Here is a 21,488-nt window from a genome sequence, read left to right on the forward strand (position 1 = left end):
ACCTAACTTTTTAAATTTCTCTTTGTTGTGCAACAGAGTTTATCATTGTGTAAAAGTTGACAAGCATTTTTATCATACTTAGGATGCAAGCACTTTTATGTATCATTTCAGAGGGCTGTTTGATAGCCAGCCTTTATTGTTCTAGGGTTGGGCTAATGCTGCAATTCACAGGAGGACTTGAGACATTAGCACAACTTGTCTTAGCCAATGAAAACGTTTCTCCTGTTATACAGTTGCTGAGCAGTATCAGTGGTACTTATGATAAGAATCTCATTCATCTCACATCTTGCATGAATTATGATGTCTTGAAGTGATTAGATGACACCAGGGAAAGAAAAAAAAATCACACAGGAGAAAACTTGTAAGGAGCGGAATACAATTCTTAGAACTTCTTTCGTTCCACTTATTGCTACCGTTTGTTAACTGCATTTTAGATGAAAGTTCTTTGTTGGCTGTTGGATCCTTGCCACAGCTCATCTTGATGAAAGAAACATCAGGTATAATTTTGGTCAAGATCGCTTTTCTTGGTGTGGTAGAGGAACACCACCTGGTTTTCTAATGAGAAGAGATATTGTCTCAAACAAAATGGAGTTTATTGTATGATAGTAACTAGATACAAGTTACATTGTTACGATAGACTTAGCTACATGATATCATTGAGATTACTAAGTCGTAGAGTACATCCGCAATCAATCAGAACAAAGGGTTGTTCTCCCTCCCTAGATTACCCCATCAAATCAGGTGGTGCTTAATATGCTCCTCACCATTTCCAAACTATCCAACACTTATTCAAAATTCCAGATCCAGAGTCAAATTGTGTGGAGCCATTGCAAGTCTTAGCCGTAGCTGAAAATCCAGTGAGAGCCTCATTGCCTCAGCTTCTGGAAAATACTGTGTCAAACACAGACTTTTGACAGGACTTTCTGGAAAATACTGTGTCAAACACAGACTTTTGACAGGACTTTCCTGGAATCAAGGATCTCAAAATGGCTGCTCCCAAGAAAGCTTCTAGGGCTCAGAGTGCTATTGAGAAATGCCTCCCACCAGCCCCCTAGGGCCCACCTGACTCTCCTGAGTCTTCAAAGTATGTCCAAAGCACAAGGACTGTCAACAGTTCTGTGGGGGTCTGAGTGACTTGGGCTATGGTGGGATTTGTGGTGGAATTAGACAAGAAGTCCATTGAGGCCTATCTCACCACCACCTACTTGAGGACAATTTGGGACGGCCAATAAATGCCAGCCTAAACAGCGATGCATATATCGCATAATTGGTTAAACTTGCCATAGATATAAATGGCTGGAATCAGGAGTCTGTGAAGAAGCACCCTTTTAAGGTGAGAGGGTAGAGATACAAAAGGGTCCGGGGGGCAATTTATTCACACAGAGGATGGTGAGTGTCTGGAACAGGTTGCCAGAGGTAGTGGTGTGGAGGTGAGTACAATTTTGTCCTTTAAGAAATATTTGGACAATTACATGAATGGGATAGGTATGGAGGGATATGGACCAAATGCAGACAAATAGGACTAGTTCAATTGTGAAAACTGAGCAGCAAGGATAAGTGGGACCAAAGGGCCTGTTTCCATGCTGTAAACTTCCATGACTCTGATTCTAAGAAAGTTCAATATAAATACATAATAATAATTCTCACTGAGGCAATCCCTAACTAGTGTTGTTGCTCCTGAAGATCAGTTGATCGGTTCATCTATTTTCATGAGCCAAACACCTATTTCAACCAAAACCCAGTATTTCCAGCAACATTTTGTTTTGCTACCTGACAGTAATAGTCACTGTGGTACAATTGGATGATCTATCTTTGTCACTGTCTGGATGGAGAATATCATGTTTACAAACTGTGGGCAGAATCCGATGGGGGTCTGAGCGACTTGGGTTATGGTGAAATTTGTGGTGGAATTGGACAAGATGTCCATTGAAGCCTATCTCAACATTGGGAACCTTTTATATGCGTTTGGCGAGCAACAAAGTGTGTTCCTCGCTGGGCAGTGGCAAGTTGCCAGTTAAAGGGGCTTATAGTTTTGTTACAGCCTTATTAATAGCCCATATTACCTCAGTGATCAGAAAACAGGTACCTAGTGACTATGGTTTGCCACGACTTGTGACTAGCCTCCATGTGCATCAGCACCAAAAGCATCTCAGGAGATGGTCCACGGGCACTGGCTGCACATTTCCCTCGCCCGTGGTCATTGGCTTCTAAAACTTGCCAACCCCATACAAACTGCATGGCTTCTCTGTTTTATACGTACTTAGGTAGCACTGACTTGCATTGCAGGGAGCACTGGCAGCTATACTTGCAGCAGGACATATTGCATGCAGCGTGCTCATTGACTGGATCAGGCTGCATCTCATTGCCTCTCCTAGTGCTCATTCACTTAACATCACAGTGGCTCAGTGGCTATCATTGTTGCCTCCCAGTGCCAGGGAACTGGTCTCGATTCCTTGGATGACTATCTGTGTTGAATTTACACATTCTTCCCTGTTTGCATGGGTTTCTTCTGGGTGCTCCAGTTTCCTCCCACAGTTCAAAGACATGCAGGCTAAGTGAATTGGCCATGCTAAATTGCCCATAGTGCCCAGGAATGTGCAGGCTTGGTGGAACCATGGGAAATGCAGGGTTGCAGCGATGGGATTTTGGGTGAGTGTGGGTGGGTTGCTCTTTGGAGAGTCAGTGTGGACTCGATGGGCTGAGTGGCCTGTTTCTACACTGCAAGCATTCTATGACTCTGTCTACCTGAATGTTCACAGCACCCATTAATTGGCTTCTCATGCCCATTACTGCATTAGTACCTCAGCCAAAGACAAAGCCTATCAGGAATGCTGCATTGACTTGCTCAGACACGCAGACTGGCGGCTGGTCAGTAGAGATCTGTCTAGCAAGCAGCGGATGTGGATGACGCCCCAATATATGGCACACCAGAACTATCTAACACCCACAGTAAGTACCAGCTCCCTAACTAGCAAACACGCTGCACATGCATTCAGAAATGGGACTGTCAGGATAGCACAGAGTAAAAGGGAGCATGGAGTGAGGGACATGTCAGTTAGGTAAGGGGTCAGTGTTGACAGTTTCAACAGTGAGCTGTATTCTCTGGCATCTCTTGTCATTCCATAATTGCAAAATGTAACTGTAAAATGGCTGAGACCATCTCCAGGATGAATAGAGTCAGTATTGCTTTGATGGACAAAAGTACGGGATCTCGATCTATTGGGTGTTAGGACATGGAAGGAACAAATACGTGAAGCATGTGTTTGCAAATTCCAGGTACAGTTCATATGAAAATATTTCTTTGCAGGTACACTGCAGGTAAAGTGAAGATGCTTATTCATCAAAATCATGGTGCCAGTGTTCAGTTTGCATTGTTGGTGCAGACTGCAGCCTTTATTAGTTTCCTTTGTGTTCCCTTTTGCTGACTGGGAATAAAATCTGTTGTTTGGACTTGTCTGTCTGAATGCTTACCTGAATGTGATTGTTTCCTACTGGGCAGTGACAAGAGGCAGGTGTCCACTAGGCATTGGGACAGTGTAGTGATGACTCAGAGAGGGTGTACAGATATGATGTAGCTAAGGACAGGTAAACTGTGTGGTCTGGTAGTGAAACAGACGCCAGGCTGAGAGAACAGAGTTGTAATAGAGTGTCAACCATACCAGCTGTGCACTCTAAGCAGCATGGTTTGGTGGTTGCTGTGCTAATATGCTACCAGTGAGGGATGATGCCAGATTGCCAATACTTACCCAGGTACAAGGCAGCCTCTCAAAGATGGCACAGGCACAACGGATACTGTCTTGGATAACTGCTGAGTGGTGACTTGTTTTGGGAGCAACACATACTAAGATAGGCTAGAATCAGACCAAAGGGACATCACGGGAGCAGAGCATATAGTTAATGAGGTGCTGTTGGCAAAATGCAGCAAGAAATCTCACCAAAAACTCACGCTTATCTGAAAGTCATAAGGCTGAGCCTCATAAGATTTCATAATAATGTTTCTGATATATCACAATTCATCATATGGTGTTTTCACACGCATTATAAAGAGGGTCAAGTATGATAAATGGATCTGTTCTGCAGTAATCTATACAGTAAGTTATGTACCTTAAAATATTACAGCTACTTGAACTTCAAAACAGTGTATGAGATGCATGTGGGCACTTATGCTAATTCACAGTGTTGACAATAGAACTGTTCTTTCACGGTAAAACAGGTTGGAATATTGAGAATTTTAACATTCCGTCAGAGTTTCTAATAGTATAGAGTTCAGATTGCAAACAAGAATATATAAAAAATAATTATAATTTTAATTATGTTGAAGAAATAAGTGTATAGAGAATGGTTCACTCTGATAAAACATTGTTCAGGAACACTTACTTGGAGAGTTCTTGAATCTACTTGCTTCAAAGTAAATTGGAAATCAGTTCTTTAGTAAACTAAAAATTGTCATAAAAATTGAGAGTGCTGGAGAAACAAAGCAGGTCTGGCAGCATCTGGAGAGAGAAAACAGAGCTACCATCTCAATTCCAGTGAGCCTTTGTCAAAACCCACTGGACTTTGTCTCTGGACCTAACATGTTAACTCTGGTATATTTCTGTAAATGCTGCCAGAGCTGATGTGTTTCTATAACACTGTCTATTTTTGTCTTAGATTTCCAGCATCTGCAGTTGTTAAAAATCCTAATGGTCTACTGTATGGAACTCATTGGAATTCACCTGATCTTATCCTGCTTTAGCCACAGGATGCCATGAAAAGTCATCTCTCACTGGCCTGCAATGTTACATTTGGAGTCCTGCAAAGAACTAATGTTAGCCCTGCTTTATTTTTCATCAACATGCTCCCCACAACAACACAAACGAAAGACAAAGCCAAGTTCCACTTGTACAAATGAGCTCTGTTTCACCACTGCCTCTCTTACACCCCCTCCCTCCTATATCCATCAGTGGATGAAATTAAACATCTTCCAATTAAACATTTAAAGACCAGAGTTATTCGCCTCGTTTTCATGTCAGAGGTGGGGAAGCCAGGCTGCCAGCAAAAGCAGTTCTCCCTGCAGCAAGATTCACTGTGTTTGGCCTGCCATGTCACTCACCAGACGCCCGAGGCAGGAACCGAGGTGGGACAGCCTATGAGCAAGGATTGGCCTTGGCTGGCATTTTGTTCAACAGTTATGATGATTCCTTTAAGTGCTGGCAATAGGCCTGAGACTCAGTTCCTGGGACTGAAAAAGACAGGGCCTCCACACCTCGCCAAGAGAGACACCATCAAAGTGGATGTTAGCTGCAAAGTTTGGTTGTTGCATTGATTTGCCCCCTCTTCTACCCTTTCATTTCCAGACCTCCCTCCATGCTAACTTGTAACCAGCCTCTAAAAATGCTTGAACATTTTTTTGAAGAAGTGCCTGGCTTTCTGTCTCACCTCTCTGGCCTTTTCTGCCACTTCCCATTCTTTGAAGTGGTGGAAATCCCTTCTATCCCAGTAAAAATCCTGACAGGCCAGAGATTGGGCATTTGTACAGGGGTAGGTGATGTCCCTGCCTCACACCCTTCACTGAACGCTGCAGAATAACCACCACCAGATATGGAGGACTACGCGGTAGCCATTGGTTTGGCCATCCAGCCGCTATTTGACACAGAAGGAGGAATTAAAATCTGAGCAATTATTTTTTGACCCCCGTCCTCAACTCCATTCCTTAGCTCCCATTCAAGCTTCCTCGCTATTATTGTGTTTGGCTAGAACAGATAGTTTGTATACTTTGCATCATCTTTGTTTCTGGCCTGATATCTGATTCAACTGTTATTCCTTTTTAAATGATACCTGCTTTGACCTCCATAATATTAGCTGACTACTGTCCTATCATTGATCGTCTGTTATGAAGACCCTCATCCATACTTCTGGTTACCTCAAGACATTCCTAGAAGGAAACGCTGGAAAACTATGTGTATGACACATATAGGTCCAAATTGCCCAGTCTACTTCAAAATGGAGCTCCAGAGTACCCAGTACATCCAGTTGCAAGGAACCAGTTTTGCCCCTGGGTTATGATTCCTGTGCTGACTCGTGAGCCTCTGACTTTCCCACCAACCATAAACCACAGATGATCCAAATATTTACGACCCAAATCCTAACACAACTTTAAATTCTGGTCTCCTGTGACCCATCTGTGTTTGACCTGCTTTGACTTCTGGCCCACTAAGGACTCCATTTTGAAATTATCATACTCGTGTTCATGTCATGGGATAGTCTCACCATTCCTTCAAACTGTGACCTTTTCCAGTCTTTCAACCTTCTGACAACTCTATGCTCCCTCAACTCTAGCCTCTTGTACATCTGCTCCTCCACTCACAACTGACTATCATGATTAACACCATCTTTATCACAAAGTTCTGAAATTGTCACCCTCCATCTTTCTCCCTTTGGTTCTCACTGCTCTTCAAAACTTATGACTTTTACCAAGCATTTGGTAAGCTGCCCTGTCTCTATCTTTGGCAGTCTGAATGTGTTTCTGTAAAGGATCTTGGGATGTTTTTTTCACATTAAACGTGCTGCATAAATGCATTTTATTCTTGTAATAGAGCACAGGGTTATGCTGAGAGAGCCGGTGTGAAAAATGGAAGGAGGAACACAATTGGAGCATAAACCCTTCACTCGACTGGTTAGGTTGAACAACCTGTATCTGTGCTGTATTTTCCATGCAATTCTACACAATGCAATTGTTTCCATAAGATAAAGTTCAAACTGGACTCAAAGTAAAATAAGGAGGGATGTTTCATTTTTATTTGATATCCATTTTGGCCACAATGCTATGAAACTAAGAAATCATCAGGGACAAACACCCTTCTGGGATTTTGACTCCGTTACAATGAAGGAATGGTGATATAGTTCCAAACTGGGGCAGAAACGATTCAATTGCTGATACAGTCCTTGCTTCGATTTACTTACATGTTTCAAATGTTCAGTAGAAATATTTAGTGGTGGCTCAGTGGTTAGCACTGCTGCCTCAAAACACCAGAGACCCAGGTTCAATTCCAACCTTGGGTCACTCTCTATGTGGAGTTTGCACATTCTCCCCATGTCTGTGTGGGTTTCCTCCGGGTGCACCAATTTCCTTCCACAGTCCAAAGATATGCAGGCTAGGTGGATTGGCCACGTTAAATTGCCCATAATGCTCAGGGACACGTGGGCTATAGGGGGATGGGTTTAGGTGGGAGTCTCCGAAGATCGCTGTGAACTCGTTGGGCTGAAGGGCCAATTTCCACGCTGTAGGGAATCTATGATGATGAAGAAATGAGAGATGCTAATTCATTATAAAGTTTAAAGGCAACCTGCTCATCAGAGTTGGCAAGATGACCCACCCCAGTCTCAATAGCATGTCTCCATTAAACTGAAAACAGGAAAGTTGCACACGGGATTGGAATTGAGATACAGACTTGTAACACATTTGTCTCAAGTCAGCCCAAGCCTACCTCATTTTTGGGGTTTAGCCATCACTTGGTTGACCTATCCAACTTCCATGACTATGTTATACTGCATCATGCAAGAATAAACATACTGACCAAAGAATGGATGCTAGCATGTACAGACCTTCCTCTGTCCCTATAAGATTCTGCTCATATTATATTGTTTTAACAATATGAACAAAGCAGCTAGCCACAAAACAGGTGCCTGCTTGACTGATCTTCTTTTGTGCTAAATGCAACTCCTGAAGAGAAAATTGGTTAGATCTGCTTCCAGAAGTACAGGATAAGTACAGGCATTTTTGCAACATAGGGCAGTGTATTTTCCAGTCTAATTTCCAGGACAGAAATACATTCTTGCAGTATGATAATTGGTGCTTGCCTTTCGATGCTTAATGTGGAAGAGTGCTTTTCATTGATTTAAGGACCCTGAGCACTTATTTTTTTAGATCATTAAATATTGATCTTTGCAGCAACATATCACAATTGTAGGTTTTAAGATTACCCCATTGTGCATATAATTTTTGCTATTTTGTTACTTTGCACAAAGTACAATGGGCAGATAATTTCCATGTGGTCAACTCACAGATCACTTAACCACCAGTAATGATTTTACAACTATTAATCCTCTTGCAAGATCAAGGGCTCAGAAACCCTGCACAGACAATCTCAATTCTATTTGTCTCTGATAATGCTGAAACAGGCTGAATTTATAAATAATTACCATCCTGTGCCATAATCTTTGTGTTCAAATGTGAGCTCCAATGTAATTCTAGCTCCTCAACTCTCATTTACTCCCATTCCCACTTCAATTTCCATGATTAGATTATTGTTTGAATTTGGTTGAGGTATCTACAGTTCGGTCACAAGATATGTATTTGTATCCATCTATCCCTTTTTCTGTTTTACATTTACAAGGTAGAAATATTTGAGGTTTTCTTTGCATTGACTTGGAAACTTAGTGAAGGGTGACACTGTTAAGAAAATGCCATAATTTCAACATATATACATATATATTGCCAGTTTGCTGCATCCCAATTGTTCTATTAAGGACTGAACAAATCTGCTGCTTATTTAAACAAAGCTGTCCCAAGCAGTTGAAATGTTTTTGTTTGAACGTGCATGCTCTACCATCTTGTGGTAAATTGTAGGTATTGCACTTAGTGCAGCCCAGCAAAAATGCATTCAAAAGTGATGTAGTGTACAGCAGACATCCCATTGTTATTTAATTTGAAAAGACAAAAATAGCATATCCCAGAGATCAGATTCATATAATTAGCCTGATGAAGCTTGTCATAAACAGAGTATAACTGTATTAAACATTTCAGGAAATGTATATGGAATACAAAATGGAGCTGACAGTGCAATCAGATCCTGCTATTATGATTGTTATTGTTCTCATAAATTGCAAAACTGTACATATTTTACGGTGTTAAATCACAGAAGACTCTTGATGGGACCTAGTTTCAATGTTTCATTAACGGCCTTTATGGCTTAGTTAAACAGTACAAAAACAGTTGTTAGAATAATGTCTGTCTTTTAGCTGAAAATTGTGTCAGAGACTGCAGTGTTGTCAACTGCGTTCCCAGCTTCACCTAAAAAATGAAGAGCTGGATTTTTCTGGAGTCAGTAATTTCATTGCACACACAAACTACTCTCTGTGTGAAACAATTGCCCCTCATGTCTTTTTTAAAAATTTTCTCCTCTCACCATAAAAATATGACACCAAGTTCTGGACTCCTCCACTTGAGGGAAAGATCCTTGTCAACTTATCCACGCCCCTCATCATTTTGTAAGGTCACCTGTCAACCTCCTATGCTCCAGTGGGAAAAGTGCCAGCCTATCCAGTCTCCCTTAATAACTCAAAGCCCCCAAACTTATCAACATCCTGCTAAATTTCTTCTGAACCGCCTCCAGCTTAATAATACCCTTTATATAACTGGGCAGCCAGAACTGGACAGAGAGTTCCAGAAGAGGCCTCGCCAATGTCCTGTACAACATTAACGTAACGTCCCAACTCCTATATTCAAAAACACTGAGCAATGAAGGCAAGCATGCTAAACACCTTTTTAACCACCCTGTCTAAATCTTTAAAACTTTAAAAATGTCAGGCAGGAATCAAATGCAGACATTTATCACCATTTCTAGCCAATTTCTATCATTTTCACTAGTAGAGGAAAGGCAGCGAGCATGACTCACTCAGGCAGGAAACCCAAGCTTAACAAGCTAACTGGAAACTAGTACTGCGTTCAGACAGACTCACATTTGCTGTTACAAGGGTATTCACCCATAATGTGAGAAGCATGATTTTATGGAAATGTCAATACTCTTGAAGGATGTATCAGGTCTGCTTAAGTATCATGATCTAAACGTACTGCAATTAAAAGCAAAATCAAAAACTTACCCCGAGCTGAAAACTAGAATATAAACAAAAATACACATGCCGCTAAACTGCTTTGCTTGACAGTCATCTGGGGTATTTTAGATTATTATCTGTGCTTGAAGTTGTAATAGAAATTATTGTCGCCATTTCCCAAAGCATTTATGACTAAGCCTATTACGGACATTTGGCTGAGCTTTAAATGGTCTAGAAAAGCAGACCTCAGCAATGGATCTGAATTTCAGTTTTGATTGATCATTTTATGAGCTGTCAAAGGATTAGGTGTTTTTGAATTGGTTATTGAATTGTACTTTGTTTGGATTTTCAACAATCTTGCTGCTTGAGGGAATAACAAATCTTTGCATGGACTTCATGAGTGAAAGTTTTTTTTTCTGTTTGAAACATGCATGAGTCAGCAGACTTTATTTATTTCCAACATGGCTCCTGAAATTTACCCACAGTGGATAGTGTGAGTAGTTATTAAGGCAGACTGAGGGTATGAGGGAAATGAAGTTGTCATGGGCATTTGAGTGGTAAGGGCCGAGTGCTTACATATTTTAAAACAACTGGGAAAACCAAGAAAACCAAAGAACTAAGCTGAACCTGCTAACATACTTTTCTCAGCACTCTCACCCCACTATGGTCATTCTGCTTCTAGGATCAGCAGATCCATTTTGATCCCATCTCCACCAACCGAGAGTGAACCATTGTACAGGACATGGTCCTTTATTTTGAGTTGGGTCTTCAAGTCAGAAAAAATGAAGGCTCCTGGCATTTGCTCTTACTCGGGGGAAAAGAATGGATAGTCGTAATCAAACCTCAAAAGTTCTAGTCTTGATGAGGTTAAGAAGTTGATTGGTGAATTGTTATTATTGTTAATGGTTTAAAGATTGTTTCATACTGTATTCTGCAGTTCTGATTGAAATAAATTTGGATTATACGAACTCAGATGCCAGTGAACAATGGAACTTAATGGTGTTGTATGGACATGTTCATAGAGAAATTCATTGCTACACAAAATCATAATGTCACACTGATGAATAAATTGTGCTTGAGATACAACTTCCAGATGAGATGGCATCAAAGAATGCAACAAATCCATTCAAAACTAATAAGTTGTTTGTACTCTGGCCAGTATTGTTTAAACTTAAGTGTTAGGACTTGGCAAGTTGGTTTCAAGGCAATGTAAAAGGCTGCAACAAAGATGTCCGAAGATGTGCAGATTGGGTGGATTGGCCATGCTAAATTGCCCATAGCATCCAAGGATTGGCAGGCTGGGTGGATTAGCCATTGAAAAATGCAGGGTTACTGGGATAGGGTGGGTCTGGCCGAGATGCTGTTTGGAGGGGCAATGTGACCTAGATGGGCCAGATGACATGCTTCCACACTACAGGGATTCAATAATTCTATGAAGAAATTCCAATTTAAAAAGAAAAAAAACAAATGTGGATCTGCAAGGGCAGTGGATGTAAAATATTCATGAACATTTATTATCCCCAAAGTAGCACCATCATGTATTAAACAGTACCATTTATGCATACTTCTGATTTGAATAGATTTTTGCAAAGCAAGTTAAAATCTTGAATATTTATGAAACTTACTTTTCACTTTTCTTCCTAGCTGTTAAAATAAAGGCAATGATTAAATATTTGCTGCAAGGTAATAATATAACACCCATTTTGCACCCATATTCTCATTAAGAACAGAGATGTTACTTCTGTTATTTGTCTGCATTATAATATTTTGATTTACTATGTTAATTCATTATGGTGAGACAGCATTTGTAGTGCACAATATTTTAATAAACTGGATCAATTTTATTTTGTGAGCTTCTTTGAAGTTTTCTTGAGGGCTATCTTTTTGATTTGTTTCTTTTATTTTTCAGAGGCTCCTTTTTTAGTCTCACTAATTCACTTATTCAGTGATGTATGTCAGCTAGTTAAAAAAAATAGATTGTGTATTTGCATTGAGTTGTGTGGTATTTGACCTCAGACAAAAGCAGAATTAGAAGAATTTGCCAGTGTACTCGTGAATTATCAGTGTATCAATAAACTTAAAGTCACAAAAACATGCAACAAAAGCATTAATTTTTAGACACCCTGACATTTAAATTGCCAAAAAATAACAGGTAATAAATTAGCAGCAAAACTACTTTTCAAAATATCTAACATGTAGTTGCACAGGCGCACATACTCAAAATCATCTCCAACACATCTTCAACAGGCCAGTGATATCACAGCTCAGGTGTCTCCCTTGTATGTTCATAAAGATGAAAAACTTCACTCCTACAGTTACAACCTTTCGATCTCAATCTCAAACTTAAGTGTAACAATTGACACAATATTCATTGCAGTAGTATCAACTATATTTTTCCATATAGCAGCTCCTGAACCTACAGATTACACATTCATTTGCAAGAGATTCATTTCCTCAGCAATTGCAAGATTTCCTGTCTCTCAGTTAGCTGAATGTTCCTTTGTTTACAATGTAATGACCGGGTTGGAGGGGTATGTTGATTTATTACCTTGTGTAACTCCTCTGCTGTTCATAATAAAGTTTTAATTTAAAATGGAAATTATAGCAACAGTCGTAAGTTTTGAAGTGCATGTAGCTTAGTATCAGAAAGAAGCAAGACATATTCCTGAGGTCAACATGGTTGTATTGCAAAAAAAAACTTAATTGACTATTTTATAAATATGAACAGATTTAAGGTGTAAGATTTAAAATGCACAAGGATGCCCAACTGACCTTTTAAAAAAAAATGCATGGACATACACACAAACTCTTCACACTATTATTTCAGAAGATCTTTGGCCAAACAACAGTTAATTTAAAATCAAGAATTATTCATAGATTGTTCAAATGTTGGTTTGCAGACAAAGTTACTTTCAATCAAGCCATTTTTAGTGAGATTTCTTCTTGGACCAGGTATGACTGGTTCAATTCACTTTTTCTCAAGACAGTGATATTGATTCACACTTTTCCTTAAGAACCCTCCATTTACAGCAATGAGGTCTTCCAGTTGGTTTTCAGCACATAAACTTCGATGAGAGGGATTTCCAAGAATGAAAGAGTGGGCAAAGGCTCATCCTTATTAGCAATTTTTCTCTGACTGTCTTAAATACCAACATGTTTTGCACCCAGAAACCGTACCATGTGACCTCTCCCTGCAAGTGCCATAGACGGAACTTCAGTCAAGCAGCTGAAGCTTTTTTTTTTGCGATTGCAACATTTTTATTTTTAGACCCAATGTTCTTTGTTTTGAAAAGTTCTTTGACTATGTCTAAATTGAGCAACTTGTGTTTTGGACGCTCCACTGGAGAAAATCAGATGAGTCTGAGTCACTTCCATGAACCATGTGTATTAGCATCCACCTCTCTGTAGATTCACAATTCACTGCCTCGACACACCACCTCCCCACCACCTGAATACGGTGTGTGCCATGGGGTGGGACTTCCAAATTTCATTTCCACCACCAGTTTTGTAACTACAGTTATACAACCCTCCAGTTGCAGAAAAACTCAAGCTCAAGAGTCTGTTCGTTAAAATGTCAGACAGAGATTACTGAAGAAATCTGCTGCAATTATAGTCACAACGTCAAGTTTAAATGGTATTGCTTATCCATGAGGTCAAATTTTACGTTTAGTTGGTTTAGTAATCCTATAAACTATTATAACTGAATTTAGTACAGGTCTCTGAATTTGCAAACGTCTGACTTATGAATGCTCATACTGAGGAACATGATCCCATATGGGAATGTTATTTTAAAGATCCAACATACAAATCTTCCCCATTCTTATAAGTTGCTGGTTTATATTATCCTGCTTATACACCAACTTGCAAACAGACGTGAGAACGGAACCCATTCACAGCTTAGGGATTGCCTGCATAGAAAAAGTGTAAATTATAACCAAACAAGATGTACAATACACTTAATGCCTTTCTCATATATCTTCAATACAGTAGAGATATGAATATAAATATGTCGGTACATTCTTGTTGTTTCATTGGGAGTTTTCTGATTTATCTTGATACTGCTTGGCACTGGTTATTTCTGAATTATAGAGCGCGTTCAACTTAGTTAGTTTAAATGTATCTTCTTTTAAGTTATATATTGATATTCATACAAATGCACAGTTCTTAACACTCAGCTGGTGCCTGACTGACACCATTAGGAAAGAAGTCAAAATTAACTGCAATACTCTGAGTGTCCTTGCTGCTTTTGTTTGTAGATCAGAGCTGTCCTTTGATTCCCAAAGTATGAATCAGTAGCTTTAATGAGCTCCTGACGTTTGACAGTTTCCCTCTCAACCCCATCTTCTCAGAATCTTGGCGGTGTTGTACACTGACCTGAACATTCTTGAGCTTCTGAGAAACTCCAAAGACCATTCGGAGGCAGATCAATCAATTCAGTGACAACACTCTGTCAAGTATGCGGATTGGCTGAGGCCTTCCACAAGATCCAGGTCTTTAGATAGAGTCTTTACATTTCCCCCCATGGAGAACAATGCTTAGCTGAGGACTGGGTATCAAATCAGTGCAAAGCAGTAACATTTGTTAACCATTAAACTCTTCATAAAAATATGGCAGTGCAGCACTTTGCTGGAACCCTATTTTCTCAGGTTCAAACCTAATTGATCTGATATTATCTAACATCACTGTTGATTCTGTCCAGCTGTTAGCATTATTATTTAATCCAACTTGATACAATAAATTAAAAGGTGTTTTCCTCCCCAGGCCTAATGCTAACCAGAGGCTGATTTACCTCTCCATATTTGTTCTCCTTTCCTACAATATTGTGCTTTTGTATGCTTACTTGAAACACAGCATAAAGAGAAATGTAGGATAGCATTCTCACTGACATGACTTGCAGGGAATGGGTCAGCCAGGAAGTTAAGAAGAACCTATCATTCAGGATTAAAATCCACAGGTTGATCGTGATTTAAGTGATTTGTTGCCCGCTCAGAGGCTAAGCTTGATTGACAGCCTCTATGGGCTTCACTGACTCAATATTATGTTTTAAACTACAGTCCATCTTCTTACATCTGAATAGCTACCCCATCAGAACTGAGCAAAAGCCAGGGGCCAGGTAGAGCCAGAAATAGATGGTTGCAGATTGGAGGTGAATTTGGGGTCAGAAAGCAGATTTTTCTGACACAAACACCTTCTCCCAATCCCCACAATGCAAACTAAATTGGTCTATTATTTTTTGTAGTTAAATTTCTTCCCAATTGTTTTTATTTCTATAAATTTATCATTTCAGCTTGTACCTTTTAAGAATGTCTTGTCCTTCAGAACCATGTCCAGAACTTTTGATATTGCTTGAAATTGATTAAATTTCACAGGATGGCATCAATTCAAGGAAGTCACTGCTGTGGTGGAAGAAATAAAGATGAGTATTTATGCCCATTTGTTCCAGAAGTTTTGTTTTGTTTTCAACACACTTGTTTTATTAAACCATTTTTTTAAAATTGGAAGTCTCCTACATGCTGCTCAAAACCAGCATTAATTGAAGTGAAAACAAAGGAGATGCACCCAACTGATGCTCAGTGTGAAGAGAGTTTGAGAATAAATGTGGAAGGTGCCCACAAGTTGTTATTCATCAACGTGTGGTTTTTGCTTCCCAGATTGATCAAGAATACACTTTTTCCTTTTGAACACAATCCCTATTGATGTTTGCTCTCTGCATAGAATAATTCAACAGGGATTTCAGTAGACAGAAAGATGGCTTTGGATCAACAATTGTGTAACAATCAATGACAATGAGCTGACATGCCTCCTGACAGTCTTTTTGCCTGGCATCAGTGGATCACCTTTATATCGTTCTCAGTTAGCTGCACAGAAAAAAAAGCATATCCAATAAGTATTACTAGTCAAAGCTAATCTTGGGCTGTCAGTTTGATAGATTGTCAAACAAAATAAGTATGCAGCATAGTGGTTCGGTGCTTAACATTTCTGCCTCACAGTGCCAAGGACCTAGGATGTATTCCAACCTCAGGAAAGCGAGGTTTGGAGTTTGTGTGGTGTTTGCATGTTCTCTTTGTGTCTGTGCAGGTCCCCTCTGGTTTCCTCCTATAGTGCAAACATGTGCAAGTCAGGTGGATTGGACATGCTAAATTGCCTTCAGCATCCAGGGATGTGTAAATTCGGTAGATTAGCCTGCAGAAATGCAGGATTACAGGGATAGAGTCTGTTTGGGATGCTCTTCAGAGAATCAGTGTGGACTTGTCGGGCTATATTCCACACTGGAGGGATTCTATGAAGGTATTTCTAGTTAACAGTAACTTCTTCCCCTATACTCCCACACACGCATTCTATGTCATTTTACAATCATGTAATGACATTTAAAATGATATCTTATTTAAACAGTGAGGAACATTTATTCTGTACAGAAAGTTCTGTAAATGAAATAGAAGAGAAGGAAAGCAAACCTAAAAAAAGTCAGCATCAAATGAAGCTAAACACTGTGAAAGGTTAAAAACTATAGCTGAATAATAAAACACTAACCATCCTTTGTGTTTGCTCAAAGATCTTGTGTTTTTTTATGATGTGTTGCAGGTCAGCTGTGGGTAAATGTTGTCAAGTATCCTGAGGAGCATCTGCTGTCAGATTTAACTTGAATCCCAGTTGACCTACAAAAGGAGATTGCTATTTTATCTCCTACTCTTTGTGACTTGTATAATGCAATCTGCGTAGCTATTAAGAAATTGTTATTTGGTTTGAATCCAAAGGTATGGGCGGCACGTTGGCTCAGTGGTTAGCACTGCAGCCTCACGGCGCCAGGGACCCAGGTTCGATTCCAGCCTCGGGCGACTGTCTGTGTGGAGTTTGAACATTCTCCCTGTGTCTGCGTGGGTTTCCTCCGGGTGCCCTGGTTTCCTCCCACAGTCCAAAGATGTGCAGGCTAGTTGGATCGGCCATGCTAAATTGCCTGTAGTGTTCAGGGGTGTGTGGGTTATAGGGGATGGGTCTGGGTGTGATGCTCTAAGGGGCGGTGTGGACTTTTTGGGCTGAAGGGCCTGTTTCCCACTGTAGGGAATCTAATCTAATCTAAGGTTTCATTTTCCTGAAACAGGTTTAAAATACCTTTAGTGCCAAGTAGAAAATAAGTCTTCAATAATTTTGCCTCATCTGTTCAAACTTTGTTGCTGTCCTAATATACTTTAGAGTAACTTATCTTGGTATTCTGAAGATCCTCCTTATTTTCTTGTGTTCAACATCTTTTCAAATATGAGGAGCAAGATAGTCCGAGAAAGCTGTAAGTTATTTATGGAAAACAAAGTTTGACCCATGTTTAAATTAAATTATGCATTTAATTTTTCCATTTGAACAAGAAAAGCTTTACATAGTTTTACAAAAGGCAGCCCAGTGGCTGGTGGCTCAGCGGTTAGTACTGCTGCCTCACAACGCCGAGGACTCAAGTTCAACTCTACCCTCGCGTGACTGTGTGGAGTTTGCACGTTCTCCCTGTGCCTGCATGAGTTTCCTTTGGGTGCTGCAGTTTCCTCCAAATTGTATAAATTAGATGGATTGGCTAACCTGCCCATAGTGACCAGGGTGTGATGGGTTAATCATGGGAAATGCAGGGTTACAGATTGGGGGTGGGGTGCACACAGTGGCGGGTCTGAGTGGAATGCACTTCAGAGAGTTGGTGTGATCTCAATGGACTGCTTCTACACTGTAGGGATTCAGTGAGTCAAATGCAAAATTACTAATATAGTTGCAAGTTTACTTTTAATTTGTTTAACAACTTTAAAATGTCATATTTTTGCGTTTTATCTCAACACATGTTTGAAAGATTAATCTTGACTGACAGAACTTTGGTGATTTTTTTTGAAGAGGTTTGATATGATAATAATGTCCACGCATCAAACATGAAAGTCCAAAAATCAGAATTATAGCTTGCACATGAAGAGCAAAACTAAAACTAGGAAGGTACATAACCTTTGTAACCCAAAAGCACCAAATAAAACAGACTGCCTGGAAACAGACAGAAGTGCTGATATCCAGTGGCACGACATTAAGAAAGATTTGAAATTGAGATTTAGAATTATTGTGTTCTGAAATGTATTCATGGCATTTTGTTTCCTCCAATGTTTAACAGAAGCAACAATACTGAGTTATGATGGAAGCAAGTTTATGAAAATCCAGCTACCTGTTGTAATGCACACAGAAGCAGAGGATGTATCATTGCGGTTTATGTCCCAAAGAGCATACGGAATCTTAATGGCAACAACTTCCCGAGATTCGGCAGATACTCTGAGACTGGAACTTGATGGTGGTCGTGTCAAACTAACTGTCAACCTAGGTAACATCCATTTTAACTTTGCCTCATCACATTTTTTAAATAGATGTGTTTTAAATGGTCCATTAGGTTGCTTTCACGAATCTGCTTGAAGATATAAAAACATGTAAGAATGAAAGATGCAAGAAAACTTGTTGCCATAATTTATAAGCCCATCTTTTGAGACTTGGCTTTTTCATATAAACAAAATTGTCATTTCTGTTTTGTTATGAATAATACATTGTGGAATGTTTCTTATGCTAAAAGTACAAAGTTTCTTTCTCAAATGCATTTATTAATTCATATTTCATCTTTATATTTTCTTTGTATCTGAAGCAAGAAGCCCATTTATCAAGCAGTCTCGAAGACATTGCATCTGACACATTTTTGTCATATATTCCATGCTGTGATGGATGCAAAATTATCTTCAGATAAATAATTGAGAAAGAAGATTAGCATTGATCTGGTGCCTGGTATTCACAGGAAGCTATGATTGTTCTGTAGTTGTCTTAATGCACGTTTATAGCCATTTCCTCAGAGGCAATATTTAAGGAGTATTTTAGGAAGAACGGGTATACAAGCAGTTGAAAATCATAACTTTGCTCCAGTCTCCATGAACATTACCATATTTGAGTCTTTCGCAACTCAGATATGATATTTTGTTGCAAATAAAAGATAGTCTATCCAGCTCCAGTTTTTTTTTGCTAAGTGTAGATTGTTGTACAAGATTAAAAAACTTTGAACTTGGAAAATTATACCTAGTATTTTGGAAAGCAGATATTTAGCAACATATTTGTCATTTACTTTCCCTTGAATAACTTTATGGGCTTCTGCTTTTATCACTTTGTTTTTAACAAATGTTGTATCCACTGCTCTTCATTCTCATCATATTCATACTTGTAAAAGTCCATTTTTATTGTACTGTGGTGATAATTACACACTTGTTTTGGATCAAAAGATGGTACACAACCCTTCAAAGGCCAAGGTCTGCGGCCCTAAGCAAACAGCCATGCGAACAAGAATGTGCAGCCTCTTTTACAGTGAAAATGCTTGCTTTAGTTTCATTCAAACATTTTTTTAAATGGAAAAAACATGAATAATTCATGCTTTAAAAGAAACAAATTGAAATAAATCCACATATACGGTATTACATGTATTTGCATTTCTGCTCACTGCAGTTTGAAATATTTATGCTTAAACTATTTTATTAGGTTGGTGAAGAAGAATATGCAGTGTTGATAAAATCTGCCTCTCCCTTTCATTCATGTTAGTGTATGCAAACAATTTGAGGTCAGGGTTGATGCTAGCTTTCCAAAACATCCCATGATGGTCACAAAACTATGACATTCTCAACATTGCTCATTCTCATATATGAGACAGTGCATTGAACAATTTCACCAGAATGTCCATCTCTTTCTCTTACTTGACTTGTATTGTAATTACAGTGTATATTATTTTGCACACGCTAAACAAAAAACTAGACATATTTCTGCTAAGTCTGCAATTTCAAACTTTAAGCCAAATGACTTGATTCATGTCATGTCATGTCCTGGCCCATATTCCAGCCAGTCACACAAGATTCAACTTTTAGCCACTAGAATTGTGAAGCTATCAACTTTTTATTGATTAGATGACTGGCCACATGATTGTGCAAAATATAAAGGGACTAATTTCATCTCTGTTCTCAATTTGAGCCCTGCGAAATTGTCAAAATTTATATCCGGAATTGAAAGGTTTAGTAATTATATCCATTATTCTAGAGAGGGTGTTTCAAGCTCATGCTTCTTATTCAGGAGGACAGCTTTTTCAGCACAGCTACTGGACCATGAAATGGATTTTTTATTTTTGTTAAACTAGTTGTATATATTAATAACCAACCGAAGGTGGGGTGTGCCATTTGATGGTTTTATCACAGCCCTTTGGATTGCATGACATTGATAAAAGCCGGAAGCTTTGTGTCACATGTTATAATGTGACTGAAACCTCTCGATCATGGTAAGGTGCACAAACTTATTTTAAGGCAAACAACTTTCCATATTTCATTTTTTTCTTTCCAAACCACTAATTGCCTTTAAAAAATGCTTAATTGTAACTCAAGATATAAAGCTGAAAATTTGGCAACAAAGAAACGTTCTCCCAAAACATTATTCACTACCTTTGAAGTGACATGTTGAGAAAGAGAGTTTGTTCCTGTGAAAAACAAGGCGAAATACAAAATGTCATTTTCTGAAGATGACAAGAGTGTCATTCTTTCTTCTGCGGCAGAGAGAAAAACGTCAAGAGGTTTGTCAAGTGAATAACAGCAGTCTCATCTAACATTTGAAACAATCTTAACTGAAAGAAGAATCTCAGGATACAAGAAACATCCCAATCTGCTTTGACATCAGAATCCCCGGTGTAATGAACTCCAGCAGTATTTGCCTCCCTTTTGACCCAATAATTGGTGCTACATGCATACCTGCATTTTGTAATTTATTCCTGCATTCTGTTTCACTTATGACATCCTATCTTTGCAACAGGTTCTGATGATTCTTTAGCTCAGTTCTCATCACATTTGGTTGTTCCATAATGTTCAAGCAATTTTATTCTTTTCTTGGATGCAATCCATATAATGAAAATCTTCACCACATAGAAATAAAAATTGTGTAGTTTTCAATGTGATTTTTGACTCACCATAGAAATCTTAATATCACAATGCTAGATAAGACCATCATTCTCTTTTAACCTCCGTTAAAAAAGGAATACGATTTATTAATTTTGTAGCTGTTTTGACATAATTAGGATTAATATCAAAGACTTCTATCTGCACCAGCGTTAGGCCTGAGTCACTGCTTTCTATGACATCTTCTTGTCTTTCATTTTGGGAAATTGCTCTGATCATCTTCACCAGATACAGGAGAGATCATAAATTGGAAAATGAATTGTCCTCCCTGTGCACTATTTTAATTAGTACCAAATGAAATAAACAATCTGCAACAAACATAGGCATACAAGTGATGGAAAATAAGCCCACTATAGACAATAGTATTGCTGGAATAATTGTTTGTATCCCTTGCCCTCATAATTAAACAGCAAGTGCTGCGAGCATCTCCTCTTGGATCTCTGTGGTATCATTTCTAGTGACTCCAATCTGAAATTTTCCACGCTCAATAATCAATATGTTTTAAAATAGCTGCTGAGGTGTATAAAAGCACAGCATTTCTCGTAAGGAGGTGTGTACACTTTGGTCTTTGGCTGTTTGCAACCACTTTTCTGTTGCGGTTGACGACACATGACAAACCCAGCTACATGAAAATTAACCTGGAATTTTTACTAATGAAATTCTTCAAGGGTGTTTAAGATTTTCTTAATCAAGCAGAACACCGCT

At 39.1% G+C, this 21,488-nt stretch overlaps 1 protein-coding gene across 45 annotated transcripts in view; it reads left to right on the forward strand.

Moving 5' to 3' along the window:
* The window catches only part of nrxn1a (neurexin 1a), a 1,700,803-nt gene that overhangs the window by 844,506 nt on the left and 834,809 nt on the right, over positions 1-21,488 (forward strand). For all 45 annotated transcript variants that reach the window (XM_059648525.1, XM_059648528.1, XM_059648548.1 and 42 more), the window contains one exon: positions 17,942-18,145. In XM_059648525.1, the coding sequence (XP_059504508.1) occupies positions 17,942-18,145 (204 nt within the window). The remainder of the gene's footprint in view (positions 1-17,941; positions 18,146-21,488) is intronic.

This window comes from Stegostoma tigrinum, chromosome 9 (genome assembly GCF_030684315.1).
Source record: "Stegostoma tigrinum isolate sSteTig4 chromosome 9, sSteTig4.hap1, whole genome shotgun sequence".
In the NCBI taxonomy this organism is placed as follows: Eukaryota; Metazoa; Chordata; class Chondrichthyes; order Orectolobiformes; family Stegostomatidae; genus Stegostoma; species Stegostoma tigrinum.